The sequence below is a fragment of the Sylvia atricapilla genome, chromosome 1 (assembly GCF_009819655.1).
Source record: "Sylvia atricapilla isolate bSylAtr1 chromosome 1, bSylAtr1.pri, whole genome shotgun sequence".
NCBI lineage: Eukaryota > Metazoa > Chordata > Aves > Passeriformes > Sylviidae > Sylvia > Sylvia atricapilla.
In genome coordinates this window covers 81,764,204-81,790,931 of record NC_089140.1, presented here as the reverse complement: position 1 = coordinate 81,790,931, position 26,728 = coordinate 81,764,204, and the positions used below count along the sequence as shown (strand labels likewise).

Genomic DNA, 26,728 nt, shown 5'->3' with positions numbered 1-26,728 from the left:
TTTTATTTTACAAGCTCATACTGTATTTTGATAAGTAAAGGAATTCAGGGAAATTTCTGTTTTGCCACGTCCCAAAAGCCAAAGGTGGATCTAACTCCCCAGCCAGCAGTACAATTTTTGAATCTGTTTTTTGTGTTTGATTTCAGTCATGAAAATTAATCTAGATTTATTATCTATCTTACATGTAGTCAGATATTAATTTCCTCTATCCTTACTATGTTGTTTAAGCCAATTCTTTAGCTCATCAAAATATATCAGAATATCAGTGAACTCCAGGGAGCTATATTCAGCTAAGGAAAATGTCCTTCAACTTGCTGGTATTTCTGGTATTTCTAAAATCAGAGCAAAAGATACTGATAAATACTTTGTTGTTTTCATTACCAAAATGTTAAGTATCTTATGGTCCATTTATAGGACTGAATATTAAATTGTAAAAGCAAAAGCATAAAATCAGGTATTACCAACATGAATGGTATTCAGCTTCAGGTGGTCTGTGGATTATTTTAATGGATGAAAGAATGGAAGGCAGAAAGACAAGGTATTATATAGGCACCTAAATCTTTTCTGGAAAATTTGGAGCATTGCAAGTTAAAACAACAAGAACAAAAGCTGAAAAATCACCAGTGTATGTAGTCATCACAAATGCAACTTAAATCAAACATAGTGCGATGCTCAAAATGTTATTTTATACTAAAATTGTATCTACCCTTTTTGTTTTCTTCCAAAAGTTCTACAGGATTTTTAAATGGTGGTCTAATGAAGACAGGGAGATGAACTAAATCTGTCACTGAGTTTTATTGATTCACTATTCCATTAATCTGGTTTTTCAGTAGTGCAATATCATTGATTTCTGTGCAGGCACACAGCCTGCTACTTAAAAGTAGATTTAGAGATATTTGATGATGGATAATATCCAGCAAGTTGCAAGTTCTAAGTAAGAACTTCAAGATCACAAGAAATTTTTTTTCAGGGCTGAAATAATTTATTAATGTTTTAATGTTCTTGGGGTCAGTAAAGTGATGTGGTGTTTTAATAATAAGCTTTACACAAAGCGGTAATTATAGATTTTACCAAGAAGACAATATCTTGGGGTGTATTGTATGATGAGGAGTAGGTCTTCATTGGCATTAAAATGAAAGCAAATCTTTATCATTACATTTACTTGGAATAGACTTGCAGTGGCTCTCTAGAATTATTGGTTTACCAAGTGAGAGAAGTATCTGTATTAATTCACAGCAACCCTACACTCTTTATTTAAGCAAATAGAATTGGTACTAACATGGAATTGGTAGTGTTGGTTTTTTGAAATTGATGAAAGTATATTTCTATTGAACATGAGATTATTCTTGTAGTGTTCAAGTAAGGGATTATATTTAGGCTACATTTAAGATTCTTCCCAAATCTCATTTCTCTGGGGCTGTTGTGTTCAAGAAACTGTCCTTTTGTCCTGAGTCATGCCAAACTAACAGTCATGGTTAGGAGGCCTTCACATACTATTTTTGATTAGGTACAACTGAATTTCTTAATAGGAAAGGTCGTACTTAGAAAGTTTGTCTGAAAGAAGGCACATAAGATATAAGACGTTATAAGTGAAAGGAAAACCATCATTAACTATTTTTCTGCTGTATTAAAACAAGCAAACACCAAGAATTCAAGTGGAATTATAAAACTGAACTGATACTGTTTTGACATTAAAACTGCCATACAGTCTCCATAGCTATTGAATCTTTTGATGGCTTAGTAAAAGTATCAATCCCTTTAAGAAATAAATAGCTACTGTTAGATACCAAAAAAAGTCTGAATTTGGTATTGGCTTCTGTAATTGTCAGTGGTAGTGGGTTCATTGTGATTTTATCACCTCAAGAGAATTTGCAGTCCTACCATGGATAAAAATTATCTACAAATTCTCTGCATTAAAGGACATGTGCCAAAAGTCACATATTTTCCTAAAAGTAACAGAATTGTAGAAAAAAACACATTGATTTCTGCATTTTTCAGTATCTTTATCTTCATTGATAAATTTCTGTTTTTCAGTTAAATAACTACCAATGAGATATACATAAATATTTTTTTTTCAATCTCATAAAAAAAAGAATTGTTGAAAGCAGATATTTCCTAATGCAACCAGAAAGATGCAAATTTAGCTAAAATCATAAATTATTTAGACTTGGAACTAACCAAAGCTTGAGAAGTTCTCATATTTTTTCCTTACTTTTAAACTGTCCCTCAGTAAGTTACGGTCAAGGGTTGTCCTGTTTGTATTTCTGGTAGGGACCATAGCAGAGAGCAGAATGAGGTGATTCCTTGAAGTATAGAAGAGGCAGGTAAAAAACTTACCTGGCTTATGCAATTTCAGGTGCTCTTCTGACTAAATATTTTGCCTGAATCTGTCAATGCGATGCATTTGATAACTCTATACTACAAAAGCAAAGTTAGTTTACTGCAAAGACCTGTACTGGTTTTGTAATGTTTCAGTGACAAAAAATAAATCAAATTATGGCTTTCCTGTGGTCATTGCCTCAAATGAGACTTCTTTATGGCGACAATTTTTTGCGTTTTGCTTCCCTTTGTAGCATTTTCAGCCCACTCCTTTCCTTCTAGGAGCAGCCTGAAACTATTTTGTCTTAGCTTAAGTGAAACAGAAGTCTTGCTGTTTCCAGAAAAGAATGGAGCAAAAATACTATGAGTTTTATCCTCTGTTTTCACCACTCAAATCTGGATTCTAAGATGCCACTTTTTATTACCCTTGGTCTTTTTCTCTTTGTCCTGTTCACCTTGCTGTGTAATTCTTGTGCTCCCTCAATAACATCATTGATTATGTGAAACAGCTACAAAGACCTTTTGTTCTTGCCTGTTGCCCGGGAGATTAAGTACTCTTTGCATAAGCTCTCTTTGTGCCATGTTAATTTTATTTCCCTTGCTCCCCAGTTTCTCTCATAAATATCTTCATTTCTTCTTCTAAAAGGATGCACTCGAAACTTGACTGATAAGTCTTGTGTTGAGTCATTCTTTAAGGTGCACACACCCCTCTTTTGTATTCTTCATATAAGAAAAAGAATAGTTATATTTTGAAATGTAGGAAAGGTTCCTTGAATGTTAGTGAAGGACATATATGATTGGAAGTGTTTATGCATATCTAAAAAATAAACCTGTTTCTTTTCTAATTGGCTTTTATTTTAGTTTCCTAGTAATTTTCTCCTCTCCTCTCCTCTCCTCTCCTCTCCTCTCCTCTCCTCTCCTCTCCTCTCCTCTCCTCTCCTCTCCTCTCCTCCTCTCCTCTCCTCTCCTCTCCTCTCCTCTCCTCTCCTCTCCTCTCCTCTCCTCTCCTCTCCTCTCCTCTCCTCTCCTCTCCTCTCCTCTCCTCTCCTCTCCTCTCCTCTCCTCTCCTCTCCTCTCCTCTCCTCTCCTCTCCTCTCCTCTCCTCTCCTCTCCTCTCCTCTCCTCTCCTCTCCTCCTCCTCTCCTCTCCTCTCCTCTCCTCTCCTCTCCTCTCCTCTCCTCTCCTCTCCTCTCCTCTCCTCTCCTCTCCTCTCCTCTCCTCTCCTCTCCTCTCCTGTTGCTTATGAGATTTTCAATTCCTAAGAGTAGAAACTAGCTTTAATACTCTGATGTAGAGCTTACTGTCTCAGTCTCAGTGAGAAAATCTTGCAGAACATATATTCATAAGCAATAATGATCTTCAAATGATCATATTTTAAAGAAATATTATTTCATTATGAATATACATTATGAATTTCCAGTTGTTTGTTTTTCATCAGCTGTGCACATCACCCCAAAATCTGATGGTTATTACTTAATATATAAGAAGTTCTCTGAATGATTGGCAGGGAAGCTCATCAATTACTCTCCGAAATGCTTTTAATGGCATGAGATTAGTTTGTGATGCTAATGCTTTCTTGTTTTTTCCTGAAAATATTTTATATAACACTGTTGTTAAAACAGATCAAATTGTTTCTTAATATTACTGGCATATAATGTCTGATAAAGTAAGAGGTTTGCTGTGGCTCAAAGGAGTTGAGAAATATTTTTAAATTCTGTAACAGTGTCAAATCTGGGGTTAAACCTGAAAGCAGGTACCAAGGTGAGAGACTTCATGACTGCATCTAGCTCCCATGCTTAAACAACTCAGTTGACCCAGAGCTTCTGGTCTTCTCTTGGCATTCATTAAAGAAAATGAGATTCCACTGCATCTTTCCCTAGAAGCTCTCACACGGTGCCTGATGGAGCAATTATGCTCTACTGTGGTATTCCTATAGAGAGATTTCCAGGTTTGTGGAATGAATGAAGGAAGGAATCCACAGATTGTTACTGAATCCCTGTTTGCTGTGTATCCAGGGATGCTACTTTGGCTAGACCTTCCTATTGATGACACACAAGAAAAGAATGAGCACCCTCACTGAGTGAGGGTGATCAGCATCACAGATATTGCAGCTTCTGCTGCGAGACATTGGAAATGGACATCACTGACCCAGGTGGTTTTTTGCCTTTCAGGGGTGAATGTACAACACCAGCAAGTTTATTTTCTATGTCTATTAGGCTCTTATATTATTATAAAATCAGCAACAAAATAGTAAAGCAATAAGGATCTTCTTTAATACAGGCTTTCTAAAGTTAAAACAAAACAAAACACGGCTTCTGTTAACATACTCTGTCTTTATATGTGTAGAAATTATTAGCTTCTCATGGTAAGAACTTTGCAAGTCAGAGGTAATTTAATTCAAGAATTCCTGAATTGAGAAAATGGCAGGGGAAATGCCTGTCATTCAGGTTAGGGTTGGAATTGGTTTTCCATAGTATTGATGTTTGAAAGTTGCATCTTACATGTAGTAATTTTTCATATCATCAGTATTATAGACAAAGAAATGTCATCTTACAAATGTGCAACAAAGAAATTAATACCTATTTTCCTTTTCTTCTAGAACATCTATTCTTGGAATTTCATTTGGGGCTGCATTTCTCTTGCTTTCCTTCATTTTGTTTATCTGTTTCGCTGGACAGCTTTTGGTAGGTATTCAAGGAAATCTAATCCATTAGTTGATGGTTTGTTTGAAATAACATATTCTGATTTTGCCAAGTCACTCTACCTTTGCAGAGCACCAGTTAAAGTAAAAAGAATTTGCATGTTCAGGCTTCTGTGGACATTGTTTTGTTCATGTTGGATTTTTTTGTGAAGTGTCCTGATTTATCTGAAAAGCAGAAAATGTCAATGCAGTTGTTGTATTGACACTAATAATTCTGTTTCTCATATGAAGCTGGATCATCTGAGAGGTTTGCATTATGGTTTGATAGATTGCTTTTTCAAAATTTTTTGCTATAGTGCTTATAGGAGGTGACTCATGAGTGTTTTAATTTGCAGGACTGTGTATTTGTTTAAGTATTGTATAAGACCATTTTCTGAGTGTAATGATTATTTCTCCATAACAATTTCATTTGAAATATAAAAATGTTTTATTAAATTTCCAGTATTGTCACTGAGGGGTCCAGTGACATTAATGTCTGTAATACTATGCAGAATTTGAGAATTTAATTCAGTATTTGGGCAAACCTCTCAGCCTTTCAGCATGTCCCCTTCCTGTTCTCAAATAGATCCAACATGGGACTCCATGTATAATAAGGATAAAGAGTTTCTGGATTTGTATAAAAGTGAATGCAATCTGAATGTGGCATCCCCACTTCTCCTTCTCTGTCTTTCCATAAGCTAACACAGAGAAAACTGAATGATCTTTTATAAAAAAAGCACATGGGAAAGGCAATTACTTCAGTATGCAGTAAAACAGTATGGCAAGGTAATTAAAGAAAGAAACAGAGGAAATAGGTTTTTATAATTTCTCTGTATTCTCTTGTCAGGCTTGTAATTAACCAGGACACGTTTTTAAGAAAATGTAATTAATATACATTTCAGTTACCTTTCTAATAAGTTAAGGATCTGCCACTGCCCAGGAATTAATCTGAAATATAGTGCAATGATATTCTTGAGTATTTTTAATCATTAGAATGAGGTCTTAGAGGTATTGGTATTACTTAACAGCAAAAATTAGTTCTCATGTAATGTTGTACTTGATTGCTATTTGTTATTGACAGTAAATTGCAAGTAAAACGATCAAGCCAGAGTACTACTCTTGAATAAGCAAATTAAAAGAAAAATCCTTCAAAGAAAAGCCAGCCTTTTTCTGTAGGAAAAGGAGGTGCTAATGAAAGAAGTGCTGGCACATACATACTCCTGAGACTTTTATTTATAGTGTTACTTATGAGGAATACAAATACATTTTTCTGCATTTAAAGGGATAGCTAAGCAATATCCCACATCAGAGTTGTAGAGTTGTGCCATTTGAATAATATCTAACACTTATTTTCAATGCCCTTTTGCTCATGTCACATAAGTACTGTAAATACCGTGAATAGAAATGGAGATCTATCCTTGCATTTCTGATGACTTGCCTGTTGTCGTGTTCTAACCTAAAAAACTTGAAGAGGAGTTATTTATGTCCATGTCTTTGTGAATTCAGCTGCTCTAATACAGAAACTATGCTGCTAAGATTTCAGAAAGGTATGACCATAGTTGATGCAGTGCTGTCTTTCCTTCATGTGCATAGTTGTAGTTCTTATGGTGACAGGTGAGAAGCAGCTAACCTAAGAAGCAGTAAGTTTTCCTTTCCCTTGTTCTCTCCCTAAGATTTCTTCCTTTGTGTCAAAATCCAAGTATTGTTTTGCAGCTTTAACCACAGTGACACCCTATGTTATATTTTGGTAGCATATTCATTGCAGTATCTGACCCATCACTGTAAATGTTTTCTTTCTAGAAAAAAAAAGGTCTAAAATTTCAAAGAAACTAATATTGATACCTGAGTTTTCACACAACATTGACACTGTTAACAGAAATCAGGCTTTATCATCCCAAGGCTGAATTGGTTTGGGTTTGTTTGGAGTTTTCACACCTCTTTTTCTAAAGAGGTACATTTTGGATTCCCTTATAAAAGGCATGTAGTAAATGTGGATTTGCTTGTGTGTGCATGCACTTGCACGCAATTGCAGAGTTTAAAATCACCAAGTATCTCTCTACTGAAAAGGCACCAAAAAAACCAAGAATTTTTTGTGCCTGTCTGACCCTGACAGATGAAATACACTGAGTAAGCCACGGGCCAGACACTCACCCAGCTCTTCTCTCTCTGCCTCACTCAGAAGGATGGGGTAGGAAAATAGGATGAGAAAGCTTAAGATAAGGCTTAAGATAGGGCAGAGTCATCACTGACCAATTACTTTCATAGAAAATTCAGACTGAACTTGGGGATAATTGACTCAATTTATTGCCAATTAGAATAGATTTATAGTAGTAGTAGTGTAGTAATAAATAAAAATAAATATTAAAACCACATAATTACTCCTCCCTATCCCGAATTTACCTTCACTTCTCTGCTCCAGTGTCCCTACCTCCTATCAAGCAGTGCAAGTAGGAGTGGAGAATGGTTGGTGTATAGACATTTCTCTCTGCTGCTCCTTCCTTTCACAGTTCCACGCTGGTCAATTTTAAGGACTCCACAGGCTGCTTCCTTCAGGAACATCACCTACTCTAGCATGGGTCTTCCATGGGCTGCAGTGTGGTCATCTGCTCCAGCATGGAGTGCCTGCTCCTGCAATCTTGGGATTCCCACTTTTGTTTCTCTCTTTACGTTCTTTCCTCCTCCCTCTGCTCAACATTCTGGGCTCTTTCTTGCCCTGGTGTTCCCAAGGTGCCCAGCCAGGGTCACCACCAACCTGAGCACCAGAACCTGGTACATAAACCTGCAGTAGCGGTCAAATATTTACAGGACTGTTACAAGATTTACAGAGTGGGACCTGAAATGCCAGTAAAGACAGCAAAATCTAAGTTCAGCTTAGGACACCTGGCTATTGCTGTGTTATATGTGATTGTCTCATTGCTTTTGGCACTTTGCACTCTCAGTTGTCACCTATTACAAATGGCTGTAACCACCACGGAGTAACTCCCACAAAAACCAGCACTGAGCAGATTTCTCTGCATGATTTTCATTTCATTGGCAAAACAAAAAAACGCGATCCAGACTGTAATGCTAAAATTACTAGCTCTTATGGAATTTAATTGCAATATTGTATAAAGTTATTTATGCTCACTGTTTCACTCTGAGTTTATTAGTTGGTCCTGGTGTTCAGCAGTGCTGCAGCGTGGCCCAGCTCAGTCTGGAGTGAAGTGATAATTCAGCCATCAGAGAAGAATAAGAATTTTTCCATCAAAGATACAACCCCATAGTAGCACAAATAAGGAGGTTACAGACTTCCAGAGCCTGTCTTTGTGGCATCTCCCTCTGGTCTTGTGGTCTTGGGCAAAGAGGCCAAGCGCAGGGAGAGCTGGCAGTTCTCACAGAAACAGCTGTTTGCCCATAGGCATTAAACCTTGCTCAGTCCTAGCTAAAATGGCATATATATACCCTGAAACTTGAAAGGAATTTATATCTTCTATGTTCTAATTACTTTTATGTGGCTAATCTTTTTTCTTCTAGTTTTTGGGTAGTCACAATATTCAAAGATATTCATAGTCTTAAAGATAATTAGTATTTTTGGTCATAAAGATCCTTTTTGTCTTATATTTTCATATTTTAAATATATGCCATTCTTTTTAATTAATTTGAGTATTTTCTTTGAGTTTTCCTTGAGGAGTTTCTTTCCCAGATAGAGGGATAGAGGACAGTGATTATCCTTTAGCTCGTGTATTTTCTGTGTCTCTCCTTTTTATCTTCTTGAAGTACAGATGAGTTCATAGAATGCTCAGACCTAGTAAGTATTAGATGTGTTTTACCTCCTGCTGTGAATGCAAGGGAGCAGACATCTGGTACCTAAATGATACATTGGAAAATGTAATGCATTCAGTAGGAAAAAAAAACACACTAAGCATGTAAAGGAAAGATCTTTGGGGTAGCTGGAGTAGCTAGAGTGGCTGAGGTAGCTGGCCAAAGGTATTAATCTCAAGCAGATGTTCTTTATGCATTGATGCAAATACTGTCTCAAAAATCCATTTGCATTACCTGGGACATACATGCACTTAATTGATGTGAAATTCTCTTTGTGCCAGTAACTTTCCATTATTATGAAGTGGTTTTTTTGTTGCATACCTTTATGCCTTGCAAACCTGTTTGAGTACTTAAACTAACAGAGAAGATAGAAGTAAAGTCATCTCATTTGAACATCTCTCTTAAATACCCAATTGAATCATAAAATTAGCAGAACACAATGCAAATGAAACAAACAGCAGAAATAGCTGTTGATTAGTTAATTGAAGAATAACTTCACACTTGAGAAAGATGTTCTGAATTGAGGTTACTTAAGTCTGACAAAGGGCAGCCAGTACATGAGGCCTGTCCCTGCTAAAGGAGAGCACATTATTTACACCACACCACTGTATAGAGTGATACACAATCTTTAACTTTTTTACAGGAGTTTGTATTTTACTCTAAAGCAGTTGGCATTGGTACTTAGGTCAGAATAACTTACAAGTTACTTATAAGATATTTAAAAGCTCTGTAAGGAAAGGAATATCCAGCAGCACTATTTGGAAATTATTTTTAATCTGGAATTTTACCTTTGATATGAGTGTCTTTTAATGCAGATACAGATCTAGACCTCTTAGTTTCTTCCATAGTAAGGCTTTGCCTGTAAATGAAGATTGAAACAGGGATGTTTAGGCAAGGAGAACCTAAAGAGGCACTTTGGCACCTACAACAGGGTCCATCAAAGAGGCTCATCAATGCTACAAGCCATTCTGATGAGTCTCTAGCAGAGGCACTACAACAGCAAATCCATAACCATCTAGACAAGTACCATGGATACTAGTGGTATTCTAGAACCATGTTCAGACTTCAGGAATTCTTATAATTGTACTGATTTCACTAACAAAAATCCTTCTTCTTACTCAGTTTCTTGAGTTACATGTTTATGACATTAGTTACATGATTGATGCTAGCTGAAGAATTTACTAACTCGTTGAAAACCACACTCTTTATGTCAGCATTGCCAGAAATTCTCTTTTAATAACTTTTTAAATCCAGCAATGCTGCTGTTTAGTGTCTTTGCCCATGATGAGATGGTAAGTTAATTTCAAATAAAGTGATACCTAAGTGTGCTTCCTAGTGTGGAAGCAGTTTTTCCTACAGTTATTAAAAAAGCAGGAAAGCAGAGAGCATCCAGATTGTTTTCAATGGTCTGTACATGTATTACCTGAGAGCTGATACCCGTGATGTGCTGGTGCCAGAATATGGGCACAGATCAGAGCTCCTGTTGTGTGAGACAGTTTTTGGAGGGTAGATTCTCACTTGGACATCGAGACTTGGCCAATGTATAACATAGCATTCAAAAAATCCTTCCTCCATTTCAGTACCCTGAGCCTTGTCCTTAAAATGTTATTCAGGTTTAATTCTTCTCAAAACTAGTGGCTCTTTAAATATTTTCAGAGAAAAAGAAAAACCTTGGTGGGAGGGACTGAGAACATTTTAACTTAAAATGGCATGTAATACTGTGATGGTACATTTTAGTAAGGAAAGCAGCATAGCAGTTGACAGTACTGAACTCTGCCTAAAGGCATATTTATGCAGGTCACTGACATGTTCTTTCCTTTGAATGATACAGTTGAAGTGGACCAAGTGGCCATTTTAACATGACCTGTTGTAAAGGATTATTAACACTGCAAAGTATGGTGAAATTAAAAATGTGATGCTGACTTTAGTTGTTGCTGTTATTTCTTTATTCAGGATTCTAGATTTTGTCCAGTCAGTTGCATGAAGTAGAAATTGAGTAGACTTTTCACCTGGATGCATTTTGCATGATTCAAAGTTCCTGGTTTATATTTACAGGTGCCACTGTGGGATTCAAAAGCTTGGTGTTACAGTACTCATTTTAGAAGTACTTTCATCCTTTTTGTCAACATTAGAAACATTAATAAGTATGTAAAATAAAAGCCTTTGTCAGTATAGCAAAATCTCTCTTCTCCAAGCTTAGGTCAGTGTAATTGCTGTCAGCAAGTTCTTTGGGTTTGAACTTTGGTGTCTTCTTCAACTCTGAGTGAAAGCCAACATGTAAAAAAATCTGAATTTTTTTTTTCTGGATTGCATTCTTTGAGGCATCAGTATTGGTAAAATATAGATTTGTATTAGAATGCAAAATGAAAAGAAGAACAATAGAACTGTAGAAAATGTTACTCACTGGCTTTCTGTAAATAAGAAGTTTTCAGTGAAGGTGTTCCAACCTCAACTAGCATGTGAAGGAGAAGTGTGACAGCTCTTGAAACACTGTCTTTCATCTACAACATAGCTGTCACAATTAATTCTCGCACCAGTTCCTTGATCCCACTCAAAAAGACAGCATTCAACTTATTAAATGCTGAAGTAGGTTTTTGTGTGTGGAAAGACAACACAGGATACATTTTAATGTTCTGAATATTCAAAATAAGTTATTGCTCATTATCATGCTGTGCTGTCATATCAGATTTAACATGTTCAGATGAAAAGGTAATGCATTAGTCACCTCTTATAGTACAAATACCTATTATTTCTAGTCAGTAAATGATAAACACTGAACCATATTCTGCAAACTTCCCTTAGAGTAAACACTGTGATACTTTATAATGCTGAGATCTGATGTCTTATCCTACTTGCATGCTTTCAAGAACTGATTCTTTCTTTAATCTCATTCTTCATTTTATTCAGAAAATTGCAAAGTAGACATTTACGACAAAAAATGTATGACAAAATCAGCAAAATAATCCTGCATAAGTCCCCTTTTAAGAGTGGGTTTAATGATTAGCCCCAGGTAATCTGCTTCCAGGGATTCCCCATATTTTCACCTGTACTGAATTGCTACATCTTTACTACAAATGGACTGGATCTGGACTGCTCAAAAGTGAGATTAAATTCAGCAGATTTCTTATTCACACAGAGAATTATTATTCAACAGTGTATTCTTTCATGTTTTCCAAGGAATATCTACTTAATGGCTTAAAGAATTTTAGCATTTTATCACAAGTTTTCCTTTCAGGACCCTCACTGACTTAACAAATAAGGTCAGAAGGGCAGATGTACCAAATTTACAGGGGTCTTTCCCCTCCAGAACTCAGAGTAGTGCATTAAACAGCCTGGTAAGAAATGCTTCTTGTAATTTTAGCAAGAGCAATGGAAATAATAGAATTTCTTTATTGATTAGTCTCATTGGCTGAATGATCTAATGTTTCCTGAAATTTACGTTGTTCTTTGGACCTTTTTTAAGTGATAAAGTTGCACTTTTTTTTTTTTTTTTTTTTTTTTGGCTTCCCTTAATGGTAGCAGGAAAACAGATTTTTAAAGAAATGTGTGCAACAAATTCCTCCTTGCTAAAATATATTAGCAGGGTCAGGTGATATTGTTCAAAACTCTTGTAAGCAAAGAAAAATTGGAATTGTTGCAAGGAACTTTAGTACAGAAGTTACATAAGTCTGTACCTGTTTTCCAGGTATTTTAAAAAAAAAGGGAGTTCTCTTCTCAGCATGGACATTGCTAAGTAGTCTCAGTAATTCTACACAGTACATTTTTTCAATTACTTTTTTCGCATATGAAGAAAATTCAAATTGAACAATTGGAAGCATTGATGTTTAAGTAGAAAAGTTTGAAAAGCCACCATCATTTGATGCTGACATTCTTGTATTTATATACTGGGATTCAGCAGAGATTTTTCTGTGTGAAAGTTTATTTTATCCTTAGAATTAGCATAATGCAAATTGTTCATATGAGCAGAGAAAACTCAATTTACATTGTGTAGCAGTTCTAAAACAAGAAAGCACCTCTTTTTGCAACATTGTTTTGCATTTTTTACTGAGCTGTAGTTTTTAAAGTTTTGAAATTGAAAGTAAGGGCTGCTAGAGTTTGTTGGGTCCAGTGGAGCTCTGGAGCTGGGAAGTGCTGCTTCCTGACCCACTAAAGCAAAATCTGATGGAATTTAAAACCCAGGGAGGGAATCTCCCCTTCCACTGAAGTCCAAGGGATGTACCATACACAGAGGACCAATCACATGGATCCATGGACAGAACAGCTCTCCTACAGCACCCACATGACAATAGGCAGCACTCATGTAAACATGATCAACACTGATGGTCTAGTTCTTTCTTTCTTAAGATCAGGACTGATGGATGGACTATAGACTTCCTGACTGTCATCATCCACAGGCACACTTTCACTCATGGGTCTGGCATGTGGAATTTTAGTCAATACGAGATCCATACTCAGACTCTGCCCCCTTTAGGGTAGCTCAAGCCTTGCTGCTTTCCAAATGTAGATCTCCTACTTGCCAACCAGTTCTGCTTGAATTTTCGTTATGGTTACACACACAGTCCCCCACACAGCCTGTGGATGTCCTCAGGGACTGGTCCTAGACAGTTCAGCTACTGACACCCAGCCCTCAGTTACCTGACCTCAGTGAACTCTCTCCAGTGCCTGGCACCCATCCCATGCCCCTTGCCAGCTAGTCCAGCATGAAGTTTGCTACCCCTCACACACATGCAGGCTCTGAATAAGGACTGCACTTACACAGAAGATAGTTAGAGATAGAATTTAATAACGACGTGCAATAGACTCATTTAGAAAAGTGCTCACCTGCATCCATTTCCTTTCATCCCTGCTCATCACCATCTACCTGTATTTGTACATCTCTCATCCACACTTATGTCTTTCTTTCCTCTCCTGTGTTCTGTCTCATAAATGTCACGTAAATTTTCCATACACCCACAAATGCTGTTAGGATGTATCATAGTGTTGTACACAATTCCAAATCTCTTTCGGCTGACTGGCAAAAGTAACTGTCCTCTGCCAGCCTGCTACTCTTTTACGCAGGAATCACCCTTTGTCTGCAGGGCATCCTGGGAAGGAAGATTTTTCATTGAAGATTCTTGGTAGGTTTCCCATCAGAAATCATTACTCCAGCAACCTCTTTCAGTCATCTTAGAAGCAGCAAATTCAGTGGCTTCTGTTGATGATGTTACTCATCAACTATCATTGCCCTTTTGATCGTCACCAGGTCTTTGTGTTTGATTTGATTAGCTTCTCATCAGGTAACATAAACCCTGTAAAATTCATAATAAATTATATCTTGTTTAGACCAGAAAATTTATTTCCAGATAAGCTAATTTCATTAGCTTATTTTCTTGGAATTTCTAATCCTAAAGACTTTCCTTGAACAGGATAGTTCCCTGTAATGAAATTCAGAAAAAACACAGTGTACAGCTTTACAGATACATATATATGTATATTAAAAACCTCTTAGCTATTTTATATTCCTATTACTTCTCAGTGTACTTACCCATTTTTTGTGTCTAATGCAACTTAAACTTACCCAGCTGCTTAACTTACCCATCTGCTTTTACATTTCCAAGGAAATCACATAACAGTGTAAGTTAAGTTGGAGTAAAGCTCCAGGTAATAATAAAAGTAAAGAGTAACTAGGGCACAAATGTATGACTGTTTTAATTTGCCATAAATCCATGCTCCCTGACTCATTGGGTTTTAGGCAGGCTAGACAGATAACTGAATGATTCATTTTCACACAGATCTGTTCCTTGCATCCATCGGAACACTTTCCTTCTGTAGCAACAGCAGCAATCAATGCTTTGTGCTTTTTACTATATTGAAGTGGGAGGGATGACAAAACTTTTGTAAAATCTATGTGCAGATTCAAATTATCTTGAAATTTGCTGTGTACTTAGGACTGAAGAATAAGGTTGGAGAGTTCAAAAAGTCTTTTGAGCAGGAATTTTTTGTTCAAAAATGCAGGTCCTTTGAGTTTATGCTTTTGGATGAGGGAGCGGAGTAATGCATATATAAAAGCTACCTTTTTTTTTTCCTTTTCTTTGTCCACCTTTAAGATTCCAGTGATTGTTTTGACCTTCCTGGAACTCAGAACTCAGAATCTGTCCAGTTCAGTATGCAAAACTCCGTGTTCATAAAAGGAAACAATATGTAGAAAAAGCTCTGCATATACAGTAGATTTGTCCAAATAATGTATAATTAGGAGCAAAATGCTTATGTGCAGAATGATGAAGACCTTCATGCAAAATGCATCTTAGTGTAGGGTAGTGCTGTAATTTAGCATGATGTGCCACAGCTATTGAACCTGAAAAAATACATTTTACATGCTGTAAATTAAGTCCTGTATTTGGTATTTTTTCATGCTTGAGTTCTCATTTTTGAGAATTCCTGAGCTTATATCTCTGCTGATGGCTGGAGCAAGGGTGAAAACAATATGCAAATCCATCTTAGATAATATTAAATAAATAGAGAAAAGTTGTTGAAAAAACCAATTATTTTTGTGAGATTGTCATGTTGCTTAAATTTTTTTAGCCTTTTTTACAGAGGTTTCCATATAACTGAATTTGACATTTGGAAAGGGCACAAGATGCTTCTAGGCAACCTTATCTCCTCATTGCTAAAGTTTTGGGGAAATTAATGTTTATTGGATGTGTCACAAATCGTTGTTTATTCTCTGTGAGCCTCTTGTGCCTCTAGGCACTAGGCACTATGAATGGAGACTTTGTAATGTCTTCTTAGAAGGAGATTAAATGAGTCAGAGTTTTTTTATTGTTAATTTTTTGTCACTATATAAGAAAATGTTTCAATTCACTAAATACTTTTTGTGACAAATTTTATGTCCAGTTTTCTATGAAATGCTTATTTGCCTTCTAGATAGTTTTAGGGAAGGTTGATTTGCTTTGCTGAGTTATTTTCCATTTAAAATTAATTATCAAACAAGGCTTAAAAAAAAAATGAAAGAAAAGCCTGGAAACTCTCCTGTTTTGTGGGCTGTCAGGGATACATCTAGCCTTTATTCTGTGTTAGAGACTTTGCAGAGTCATTATTTACATTTTGAAGTTTCCAGAAGCTACTAAACATGACTCTTTGAATTCAGTCAAGGCTCTTCATTCAGTCATGACTCTTTGAATTCAGTCAGTTCGTTTTCAAGGGTTTGGTGATGTTGAAGGTAATGATGCTGCTCTTTATTTTGCTATTATTAGTAATATGTATTGAATGTTTAGTAAGGTACTTGCAAACCACAATTATTTAATGGAAGTGATATTATGGCAGATATTATAAACAAATTTTACTTTATTTTCATGTTTATTCATTATCTGTAATTCTTGTGACACTGTAAGAGTTAAATAGTTCTGTACAATGTTGTAAGATTAATGCTGCTCTCAATCTTAAGATATCTTAATTCTGCCCTTGTTTATACTAATTAAATATACTAAAGATTTTTTTGTTCTCTTTTCCAAACTGTTTGCATTTAGCAATGTAGCAAGAAAGCATCAGCTTCGTTGTTGTGGATTCTGAAATCATCTGGAATAATTGCAAATCGTCCTTGGCCAAGGATCACTCTTACGTTGACAACCACTGCTATAATATTAACCATGGCTGTATTCAACATGGTAAGGGAAATAAAGGAATATTTTTTTAGTGGTTTTTTTTCCATTTAAGATTTGCTGTTGTTATTATTCAGTATTTGTTTAGATGTTAAATTTATGGCCTGTGGCTATGCCAGGAACCTATATGATAACAATTGCCAGAGACAGAAATATGAAGCAGAGGAGAAGAAAACAAACTGTGTAATCAAGGCCTCTGCAAACAGGATGCTCAACAAGAGCTCAGACCCTGGCTAAATTTGTTAAAGAAAAGTATGATTTATAATGAACAGAAAACAATTAAATTCCAGCTTTGAATTGCACAAAGTCCCTTAGTCATCTATGCATTGCTTGGAAAAACAGCATTGCTGAAAGAATGAAGTGTCTCCTCATGGGATTTGTAGCAGTCTTTATGTGAAACAAGCTAAGCTTTATTCAGTTTTGTGATGCTCCCCTGCTGACCCCAAAATGATCATAATGTATACATTATTGATTTCACATGCTTGTCTTTTTTTAAAATAAGGGAAAAAAATTCAAAATTATGTCAAAACCTCAAAACTACTGGCCTACAAATTTGTTAGGGCTTACGTCTACTTAAGTGATTCCAACCTATGCTTCTCTCTCCTAACAGGGAAAATCCATATAATTGTATTATTCTTTTGCAACTATAGCAATTATAGAGTAAATATGTCATTACTTTGCCTAAAGCATAAATCTTAATGATCTCATTTAGTCTGAAGGGTCTGTTGTCTAATGAGAGGAGCAATACATGGGATCAAAATGTCCTGTTGGCTAAGGCAGATTCTGTTCATAAATCTGTGAAAGTTCAGTTCTGTATCTGCAAAATGGGATAACATTTTTTAGGCGATGTTTTCATCACAACATCAATTCATAGATATTATTCACATTTCAAGTGAGTGAAATTCACATTTCAGTGCTTTTGAAATTGCAACTCTAATGTTTTCTTGAGTTGCTGGTACTTTTGTTACTTAGGATTCATAAAGGACTTAGAGATTGATAATACCTACACTTCTTTATTTTGTTTTCTCACATTTCAGGGGACCTTTAGTCAATCATTTATTGAACTAAGTACTAAACTTGTCCAAATGATGTAATGTGGGCTTTTAAATGTGAACATTTGAAATTTCTGGTAGAGTGTTCTCTCCGTTTTTACTGTTAAATTTTTCTAGTCTTGTTAATATTGGTTTCTGTTCTTTGTTTTTCGTGGGTTTTTTTGAAGGAAAGGAGAGAACCACAAAAACAATTACATTTCCAAAATCTAAAATTCACCTAAGTGAATTTAATGTGTAAGGCTAGCAGAGTAGAAACGCAAAGAAGCAGTGGCTGAAAATGAGAATATAAACTGACTTTTCATCATGAAAGCAGTTAGCAATGGAAACAATTATTCTAAAAGCTGTTGATTTTCCATTAGCTGAAGACTCTGTCTTTCTGAACTATAAACTTTAGCCATGTAAAGTTATACAACAGCATAAACCTCAGAGATTTAGTGACTTGTAAAATGAAGATCAGGCTAGATTTTCTCTTATTTTGAACTATGTGAATATGTCAGAAGAAAAGAAAGAACCTACTTGGGTTTAAAGTATACTTTGAGCTAGACTTCATGCATATGGTTATTTATGAAGTTAAAAAATGTGAAAGGAGATACAGTGGGCAACTGTTTTTTGCTTAAACTAAAGTTCTACTAGTGTGTACAGCCCACTTCAAATTTGGCCTTCCAGTAGTAAAAGATATTCTAGGGGAAGGGAAAAAAAAAAAAAAAAAAAAAAAAAAAGGAGTTGTTCAGTATATAATTTTTAGAAAAAGGCTTTAATTTTATTGGCTCATGTCCAATTTTATGTGGACTGAATGTTATAGTAAAACCTAACAGACTGTATTTTAAAATCTTAGTGCCTTATCAGCAATACTACAGTGTTACAAATAATCATGCTCCGTGATATTCATGAGATGATAATTTTAAGTACAATTCCCACCTTGAAACTAAACCTTAATAGTTTGACTAGCAAAAATGACTTTAAATGTGATTGTGAAATCTGCATTAGCAAATTGTGAGAGAGACTCTGAAGTATCATTATTTTATCTCCAAGCAACATGTGCTTAACAGCAGTCTGTTAACTGCTTTTACTTCCATGAACCATTTCAGTAGAAAAAGGCAAAATGTAGCCATTAAGATTTAATGGAGATAAAAAGTGTCTCTAACCATACCACACCTAATAAATCATCATTAAGAGCAAAATGTCAACTAAAACTCAGTCTTCATGGTCAAGGGAGACTAGAGAAGAGTGGGGGTGCAATTTTATTTGAAATTAGCCATTTCAGCAGATGTCTAAATCTCTTGTTCAGGTTTGAGACATATGCAGTCCTGATCAGCAAAGGGAAGTTAAAAATCAGCAAATGTCACATAAGTATCAAATAGTTCTGAGCTGAAGAGAGAGGATAAGCATTAGATCTGGTGCTATATAGAAAGTAGGATATCTGTCAATGGCTGAGGAAAGCTGCTTTTGTCAAGCTGACCTGCTTTAAACTGATCATGAGAAAGTATCCTGCATGGAGCAATCCAGGCGGCCCAGAGAGACAGTAGGACTGAGTGATTGTGAAGGGTTAATACTTGAAAACTGAATGAATGACTGCATGCAGTACATCAAATGATTGTGCCTCACCATCCTCTGGGATTTATTTGATGTCAAGGAATGATAAAAGAGCATGATAAAAGGGCATGATAAAAGAGTCCTGCAACAGCTCTTGGTTTCAGTGACTTCTGCATCAAATGCATGAATGGTTCGTGGCACAAGCAACAAGATCTCAGTGTTGTACTGTCCCACTACCTCCTAATTACTCTTAACTCCTAGCTTTAAGATTCAGGATCATAGAATCATAGAACAGTTTTGGTTGAAAAGAATCTTAAAAAGTCAGGTAATTCACCCCCCTGCCATAGGTGAGGACATCTTCAACTGAATCAGACTGCTCAGAGCCTTGCCTAAACTGACTTTGAGTGTTTCCAGGAAAAGGACATCCATCACCTCCCTGGGAAACCTGTTCTAGTGCCTCATCATCCTCATCATATCTTTCCTTATATCTAGTGTGAATCTGCCCTGTTTCAGTTTAAACCCCTTGTCCTATCATCACACACCCTGCTACAAAGTTTGTCCCTGTCTTTCGTAGGCCCTTCAGGTACTAGAAGGTGCTGTAAGGTCTCCTTGAAGCCTTCTCCAGGCTAAACAACCCCAACCCTCTCAGCCTGTCTTCATAGGAGAGGTGCTCCAGCCTGATCCAGCATCCATCAGATGCTCTGATCATCTTTGTGGCCCTTCTCTAGATATTACATCCTTTCCTGTCTTTTCATCCAGTGTATTTTAGCAACTGGACTATTTCCTCCTAAAGAACACATGTTCAGGAATGTGAAGACCAAGAGGTTTTTTGCTCCATTGGTTAATGTACATTACCAATGTACATGAGCACAAGCTACCTTACATGATGCAAGTATCAGCCCCCTCTAAGTTATCAATGATATCCTGTGTTCAAGTAATGACAAATAATTAATCAAGCCTGCTTTCATTCTCACACTGGAAAGTTGGTTTCTTTAATATACCTTCCTTTTAGTGTAGCTGACTTGGTTGCTGAACTTGTATTTTTAATTGTTAAGCTCTTTGGCTGATATACTCTAATCATACATACATCCCCACAGTTCCTGGCACATTGAAGACCCTGTTTTGGAGGGTGCCTAATGCATGTCTTTCAAGAAGAATATACAGACACTGTCTAGAAGTTGACCTTGCCGGGGGGTTGGAAGGACAAAGTACAGCTGAAGTAATGCCATTTAAATGGTATGTGCAGGGCCCAGTCACAAATCTATTCCAGGATTTAAGGAACTTTAAAAAATCAGTGTCAGTCTAGGCACACTAGATTAGCAAAGATGCACTAGCAGGTGAGACACTGCTCTGAAATAAGGTTTATAGCAGTTCTGGTTTCTTTCAAGGATGTGGGAAGAAATAGAGTCGTGCTGTCACTGCCTTTAGAAGTGAGCATCTCTCCACATCTGTCAAATACAAAAATCATGCTGTTTGAGTCAGTAAAGGGCCACCAGGATCCTCATCTTTCCTGTTGGTGGGAGCTTTGAACAAGGCAAGTAAACTTGCCACTACATATTGCCTCTACAGGGAGCTAGGAATTGAATACGTGGTGGCACAAAGACAGTTATGCATTTTCACTTGGCACAGAAACTTTCATAAAAAAGAAATTATTGAGCAACTTGAATTTGGTCAATTTGACTGCTAACAAGAGACATGCCACAAGACACCAAATAACACAGATGCATGAGCACTGTGATGTTAAGAAGCCTTGTACAAACCCAGAGGTAAAATGCTTTAAAATTTTTGCTAAATTCATTTCAGTATTCTCTGGATTTCAATTATCCTTTTACAACTTACCAATATCTCAGCATCACCTTTATTTGGTAAAAAAAATGCATAATAATCTTGGTAGGAACTTAGCATTCCAGGCCGTCCTTAAACCTCTCCTTTTGAGCTTGGGAAGAGGGGGAATGATACCAGAATTTGTGATTATTCACACTATTGGGGCATTCTTGTGAGGATCTGGGAGTAAAAGTCCTGACTCAGCTGCCAGACCAACTGCCATTTTTCAAAGGAAGCTGTGGTATGCATTCTACATCCAGGTACTTTCATGCCTCAGTGACAAAGATGGCTTTTTTCCTAATGAGATCTAAACTAGTGTATTAAATGGTTGTTTTCAGACAAGAGAGATGCACTAATTTGCTTATCTCATCTTTTGGGGGGAGGGTCTGTCACAACATGGCTCCCGTTGAAAGTATTTTCATTATGTGAGGCAGAAAACTCACAACTGAGGATTGCAAATCATGTGAATATAAGAAAAGAAAAAACAGTTAGAATATATGAAGTTAAAATAAGAATATAATGGTAGCATGCTCAGACGTTCCCTGGCAAACATTGGTATTCATAAAAAATACTGCTTTCATTTGAGTCATTTGAGTAGGTGTGACTGCTTAGTAGGACTGAACCTACTCTTACAAAAAATACTATGTTGAAGAACAATATGTATCTTCAAAGCATGATAGCAGATGTAGATAACTCATGAGAGACAAGAACGACAAGTGCAAACACATCATTCAGAAATAAGTGTTGTTTGGCTCATGGCAGGTGACAACACTTCCAAATCCTTTTTCCTTCCCCCTTTTTATAATTATTAATATATGCATAGATATACCATATTTCATATAGTGTTCTGCATATGCAGGTAACATTTAGAGGCCAGAAATGCTTTGTGCAAAGTTCAAAACCCAAATTAAAATCTAGAATATAATTATGTTTGAGTTCTTCATGTTATATAATCTTTGCTCTGGGGATGTGCATAAGGTGGGATTCTGAAACTAAATATTTCATGTTTACAGAAAAAGTATATGCACTGTTAGTAGGATGTGAGTTCCCTTGGCAAAAGGCCTTGTTCACAAAAGCTATTAAATTACTGGAGGCAGGAGGAGGAGTAAACCCTCAAAGCTGTCTGAAGGGCTTTTGCCCAAAATTGTTCCTGTTAAAAGAGGCAGGCGAGCATCAGCTGGCTTAAAAAGTAACCAAGCAACTTCAGAAAATCCTTAAGTAAAGAAGGAAATAGTGTGAAAAGGAATGTAAAAGCCAGAGAATCATAGAATGGATCAGGCTGGAAAGGACCACAGTGGTCATCTGGTCCAACCTCCCTCCTCAGTCAGGGTGATCCTAGAGCACAGAGCACAGGATATATCCAGATGGTTCTTAAATATCTCCAGTGAGGGAGACTCCACAGCCTCTCTGGGCAATGTAAAAATGTGTAAGAGGAGACAGAGAGCTATGAGTGGAAACAGATGACTGTCAAAACACTCTTATGACACTGTCATAAGTCACCACTCTGGCATCACACTCTGCCTCAGCCAGCAAGAGCAGCCTGCCTGTCAGATACTGTGAGCTGCCTGCTGTGCAAATGGGCAGGGAACAGCATGGGCTGGGGCAAGCAGGGAAAAACCACTGCTCAGGTTTGTCCCTGCACACAAACTCGCAGGGCTCTCTCCAGCATGTGCATTGACAGCTTGCAGGGAGCTGCACAGGTGCACGTAAAACTAGAGTACCTGCATCTCCTTTCAGCAGCATGTGCCAGTAGGGGAACCTGTATTCCCAGAAGAGGGAATTTGGGTGAATGTGTGCATTTCACCCACACATCCTGTTGGAAGAGGCAGATGTGCATGTAACTCTCAGCATATACACGTCATTAGAGCTCTTTGGGATCAGTTATAGAAGGATGTTTCAAAATCTGTAGGTGTTCATTAACATTTTGTAGTGTCTGTTTTCCTGGTTTATCTGTTTTATTTCTGATCCTGATCCTGATCCTGACTTTGTAGTTCACTGATGGCAGGTTAATTATATGTAGTTTCACATGCACAGTTACATTAGCAAAGCAAGAGAACCCAAAAGTGCAGCTGCATAAACACAGCTGAGTTCCAGCTTGGTTTTGGTAGTAAGTGGTGTATTGATAACCTTTGCAAATCCACAACCCGGACTTCTGTTGAAGGGGAGTTAGAGAGAGAATGGCTTCAGACTCTTCTCAGCAGAGCTATAAAACATATCAAAGGGCACTCAGCACAAGTGGTGACAAGGGAGGTTGGTTAGTCTTTAGAAAATTGAAAGAAGTCACTCTGCATGTACAGTGCTGACTGCTGCCAAAGGAGATTGTGGAAGTCTCTGTCCTTGGAAGTTTCAAAGACCTGGCTGTACACAACTATGACTGACCAGATCTAACATTAGTTAATAAATAAGGCATTTTGACCCACATTTAGTTGCTCCAAGTGAGGCAGTTCAGCTTTTCTCTGTAACAGCAGTTAAAAGACAGAAATGGAGAAAGAATTTAGAGGTGGGTTACACAGTGACTATCTGCAGAGAACAGCATGTGAGAGGGAGGTGACCAGCAGTGCTCTACTCTGGTCAACCACGTGTGGATTTTCATGTTTAGTGTATAAGAGGGACTATGAAATTTGCTAATAAATTAAGGTGACAGTCAGTGTCTGTGAAGTAAGGTTTGGAATTTTAGAAAGGAAGAAGTCAGGTGTGGATTTGAGTAAAAGAACTAGAATGAAATTTAGTAGTAAAAAGCTCAAGATTATAGTTGGTCTGACAGATTAGTGAAAAGAAATTCTGATACATATTGGAAGCTCATCAGATGGATAGGCAATGAGTTCAGGATTTTAATTAATTATGTGGGCGTAATGTCAACTCAGCTGAATCACAATAACCCTGCATGTGACTGCTTTTAACCCACAGTAAGTATAAACTCCATTTACCTAGGTGAGTCCCAATAAAGGAAAGCTACCTCACATTTGCTGACCATGATGTGAATAGCTGGGGTGATGTCCATATGAATGTGTTAAGTTCCTGTAACATCCAGATCTGTCTGAGTCCCAGCTGCATGAGGTACAGTGAGCTAGTAAGGTTTTGTAGCTGTGAGCAAAGGAGCATTGGTCTAGATACATAAATTCAGTTTTTATATTCATTTATTCAATACACAGAAATGCCTCAAAGGCAGGTGTCAAGAGGATGGTGCCAGGCTCCTTTCAGTGGTGCCCAGAGACAGGATGAGGAGCAGTGGCCATAAACTAAAACACAAGTTCCACCCCAACATGAAGAACTTCTTTACATTGAGGGTGGAAAAGGCTGCCCCAAGAGTTCGTGGAGTCTCCCTGTCTGGGGCCATTCAAAACCCACCTGGAGAGGTTCATTTGTAACCTGATCCAGGTGACTGTGTCACGCCAGGGGGGTTGGACTGGAGGGTCTCCAGAGGTCCCTTCCAACCCTAAAAGTTCTGTGGATCCAGGATATATGGTAATATATTTTCTGCAGAATTAGTATCAGTGCTATTGCATGACTCACTGATAAAATGTAGGAAGTGTGTTGGCAGTTTTGGTCACCCAGAAGGTTGAATTGAAAGAAATATGTACAGAGGGTGACTACTAGATGAATTAGGGGAACAAAGAACTTGTTTTCAGGGAAGGAACAAGGAAAAACAGATTGATGAGCACAATGAGGTCTGAGATGACACAAAAAATTAGGACTTTAAAAAATAGGGAGAGGAAGAAGCTATGTGGAAGCTAAAGGATGAGATTATGGCAAGAAGAAAAGCAAGCAAACTAGCCATGAATAGTGGTTAAATGTTGAAACAGCTTAAATGTTGAGATTCAAACTACTGGAATATAATGTAGTCACCAAAATCTAAATTGTTAGAACAGCACTGGATCACTGCATCAAGGGGGTCTGTAGGATGATGGTTTCCTGTGTGATTACTGACTAAATTTGATGACCCAGGAGATAACTGGATCCACTTTTCACTTTCAATTACATTAGTCCTGGTATTAATGTCAGCATTATTATGTTATTGCATCTATGTAAACCAACTTCACTAAAGACTTCTTATTCTTTCTTTAATTCTTCCTGTGTTTAAATAGGACATTCAGTTGAGGTAAATCCAGGAATTATTCATATCGAGTTTATTTCTTCATTGTCTTGTGCCTGTGTGAGCTTCTGATGTATGAAAGTAATACAACAAAGAGCCTTTTTTCTTTTATTGAAGTGGAAAGTGTCAGATGAAGGTTAGCAAAGTCGTTTTTGTTTGAGAATGCAGGAACAAGTGATCATGTTATGTCATCTTCCTTTTCCTATTTCAAATTAAAATACAAAAAAAGAGTAAAATACCAAAGTTAAATGGTTACGCACAAGGCTTTCTCAGCTTCTCCATTCCTGTTCTCTATTTTGACCTTAAACAGCTGTAATGCTAATGGATTATATGTTGATTTTTTTTTCTAGTTTTTCCTGGATAATGCTGTGATAGCTTTTCCCTCAGTTCTTAATTCATCAAATGCAAGTTTTCCTAATTCAAGTAATCAGACACGGTGGTGTATACAAAATAACTGTTTTTTCTTGCCGGTAAGTTCATTTCACATTTCTTTGTTTGTTTACTACAATTACACTAAATTGACTGTTACCAGATCTGCTTGAAGTTAAACACCCACCCATTTTTGAGACTGCAGTAAAAGCTTGAATTTTTCTTTTTTAGTCAGCTGCAACTGCATTTGAAGTAAGTGGGAAGTTAAATGAGCTTAGTACTTCTGAAAATAGAGGTTTTAATGAATGTCAGATACAAAAGCAGGAAACAGCATAATAGCAAGAAAGCTTAACTCACCCATGCTAACACATTACAAGATATCAAGTTAACACGCAGCATCTGCAAAGCAGACTGTGCACTGAAAGCAGGTTAGTCTGCAGGAAGGGTTTCCCATGGTGAGAAGATTTTCGGGTGGCTGACATGAAAATGTTCACCATTTTCATCAAGTGTAAAATTGTCACACTCCTGTCATTGCATATTTGGTAAAAGGTGCTATGAGAGGGATGGAAATAAAACTCTCATGTACCACTATATAAACTGCTAAAGCGACCTGAACTGATCTGAAGAAGATGCCTCAGTGTGAACAAAAGCACAATGGCACGTGCAGGAGGAGGGGAAAGAACATTGCTGCAAAAAAGTGGGAACAGCGTCCCAGAGAGCAGTGATTCTTAAAAGGATTACAGAAGACATGCAGTTGAAAATAACAAGCCATATATTGTGTCAAAACAGGTCAACTGGGTTTGGGTGAATAAGCTGGTGACAGTGAGAAGGGGGTTTATTTCATCTCTATGGTGAAATAATCAGACCATTACCAAAATGGTGTGTCTTAATTTGAGGATTTATAGCTTTTAAAGTATTAAAAAAAATACTTTCATCTACGAAAATGTCTTTGATAGATTGGCATTTTATGTTAGATTGGCAAATTTATGTTAAAATGTCACTTCTGACATAAACAAATGAAAAAATTACAGTTAGCTAAAGATTTTTAAAACTTTAAAACATCTCTCAAATATGCATTGTTTTCATCCCCAGACACTACATATATTTTTAGCTTGAAAAAGCTGTACATTCCTTTTGAGTTACCACTTCTATTTTATTCTTCTATTCTGGGATTTAAAATTTATCTCTCTTCACTCTATAAGACATTGAATACCTAGGCTGGGAAACGTTTGTGTCCTTAAATTAAAAAATTGTTATTTTGAATCTGTGTGTTAGTTTTAAGCTTTATTCATGTCGATAAACTTTGTGCGATTTATGATAGTAAACCTGACATCTATTGACTATGTCATCTAAAATGAGTACATAAGAGATTTGGGAATTATTTTAGCCCCAATTGAATTAAGGTTATTTTGAAGCACAG

At 36.9% G+C, this 26,728-nt stretch overlaps 1 protein-coding gene across 1 annotated transcript in view; it reads left to right on the top strand.

Moving 5' to 3' along the window:
* The window catches only part of ADCY2 (adenylate cyclase 2), a 204,169-nt gene that overhangs the window by 153,916 nt on the left and 23,525 nt on the right, over positions 1–26,728 (top strand). The window contains 3 exon segments of the mRNA XM_066326668.1: positions 4,919–5,003; positions 16,306–16,443; positions 25,290–25,409. Coding sequence (XP_066182765.1) covers positions 4,919–5,003; positions 16,306–16,443; positions 25,290–25,409 — 343 coding nt within the window.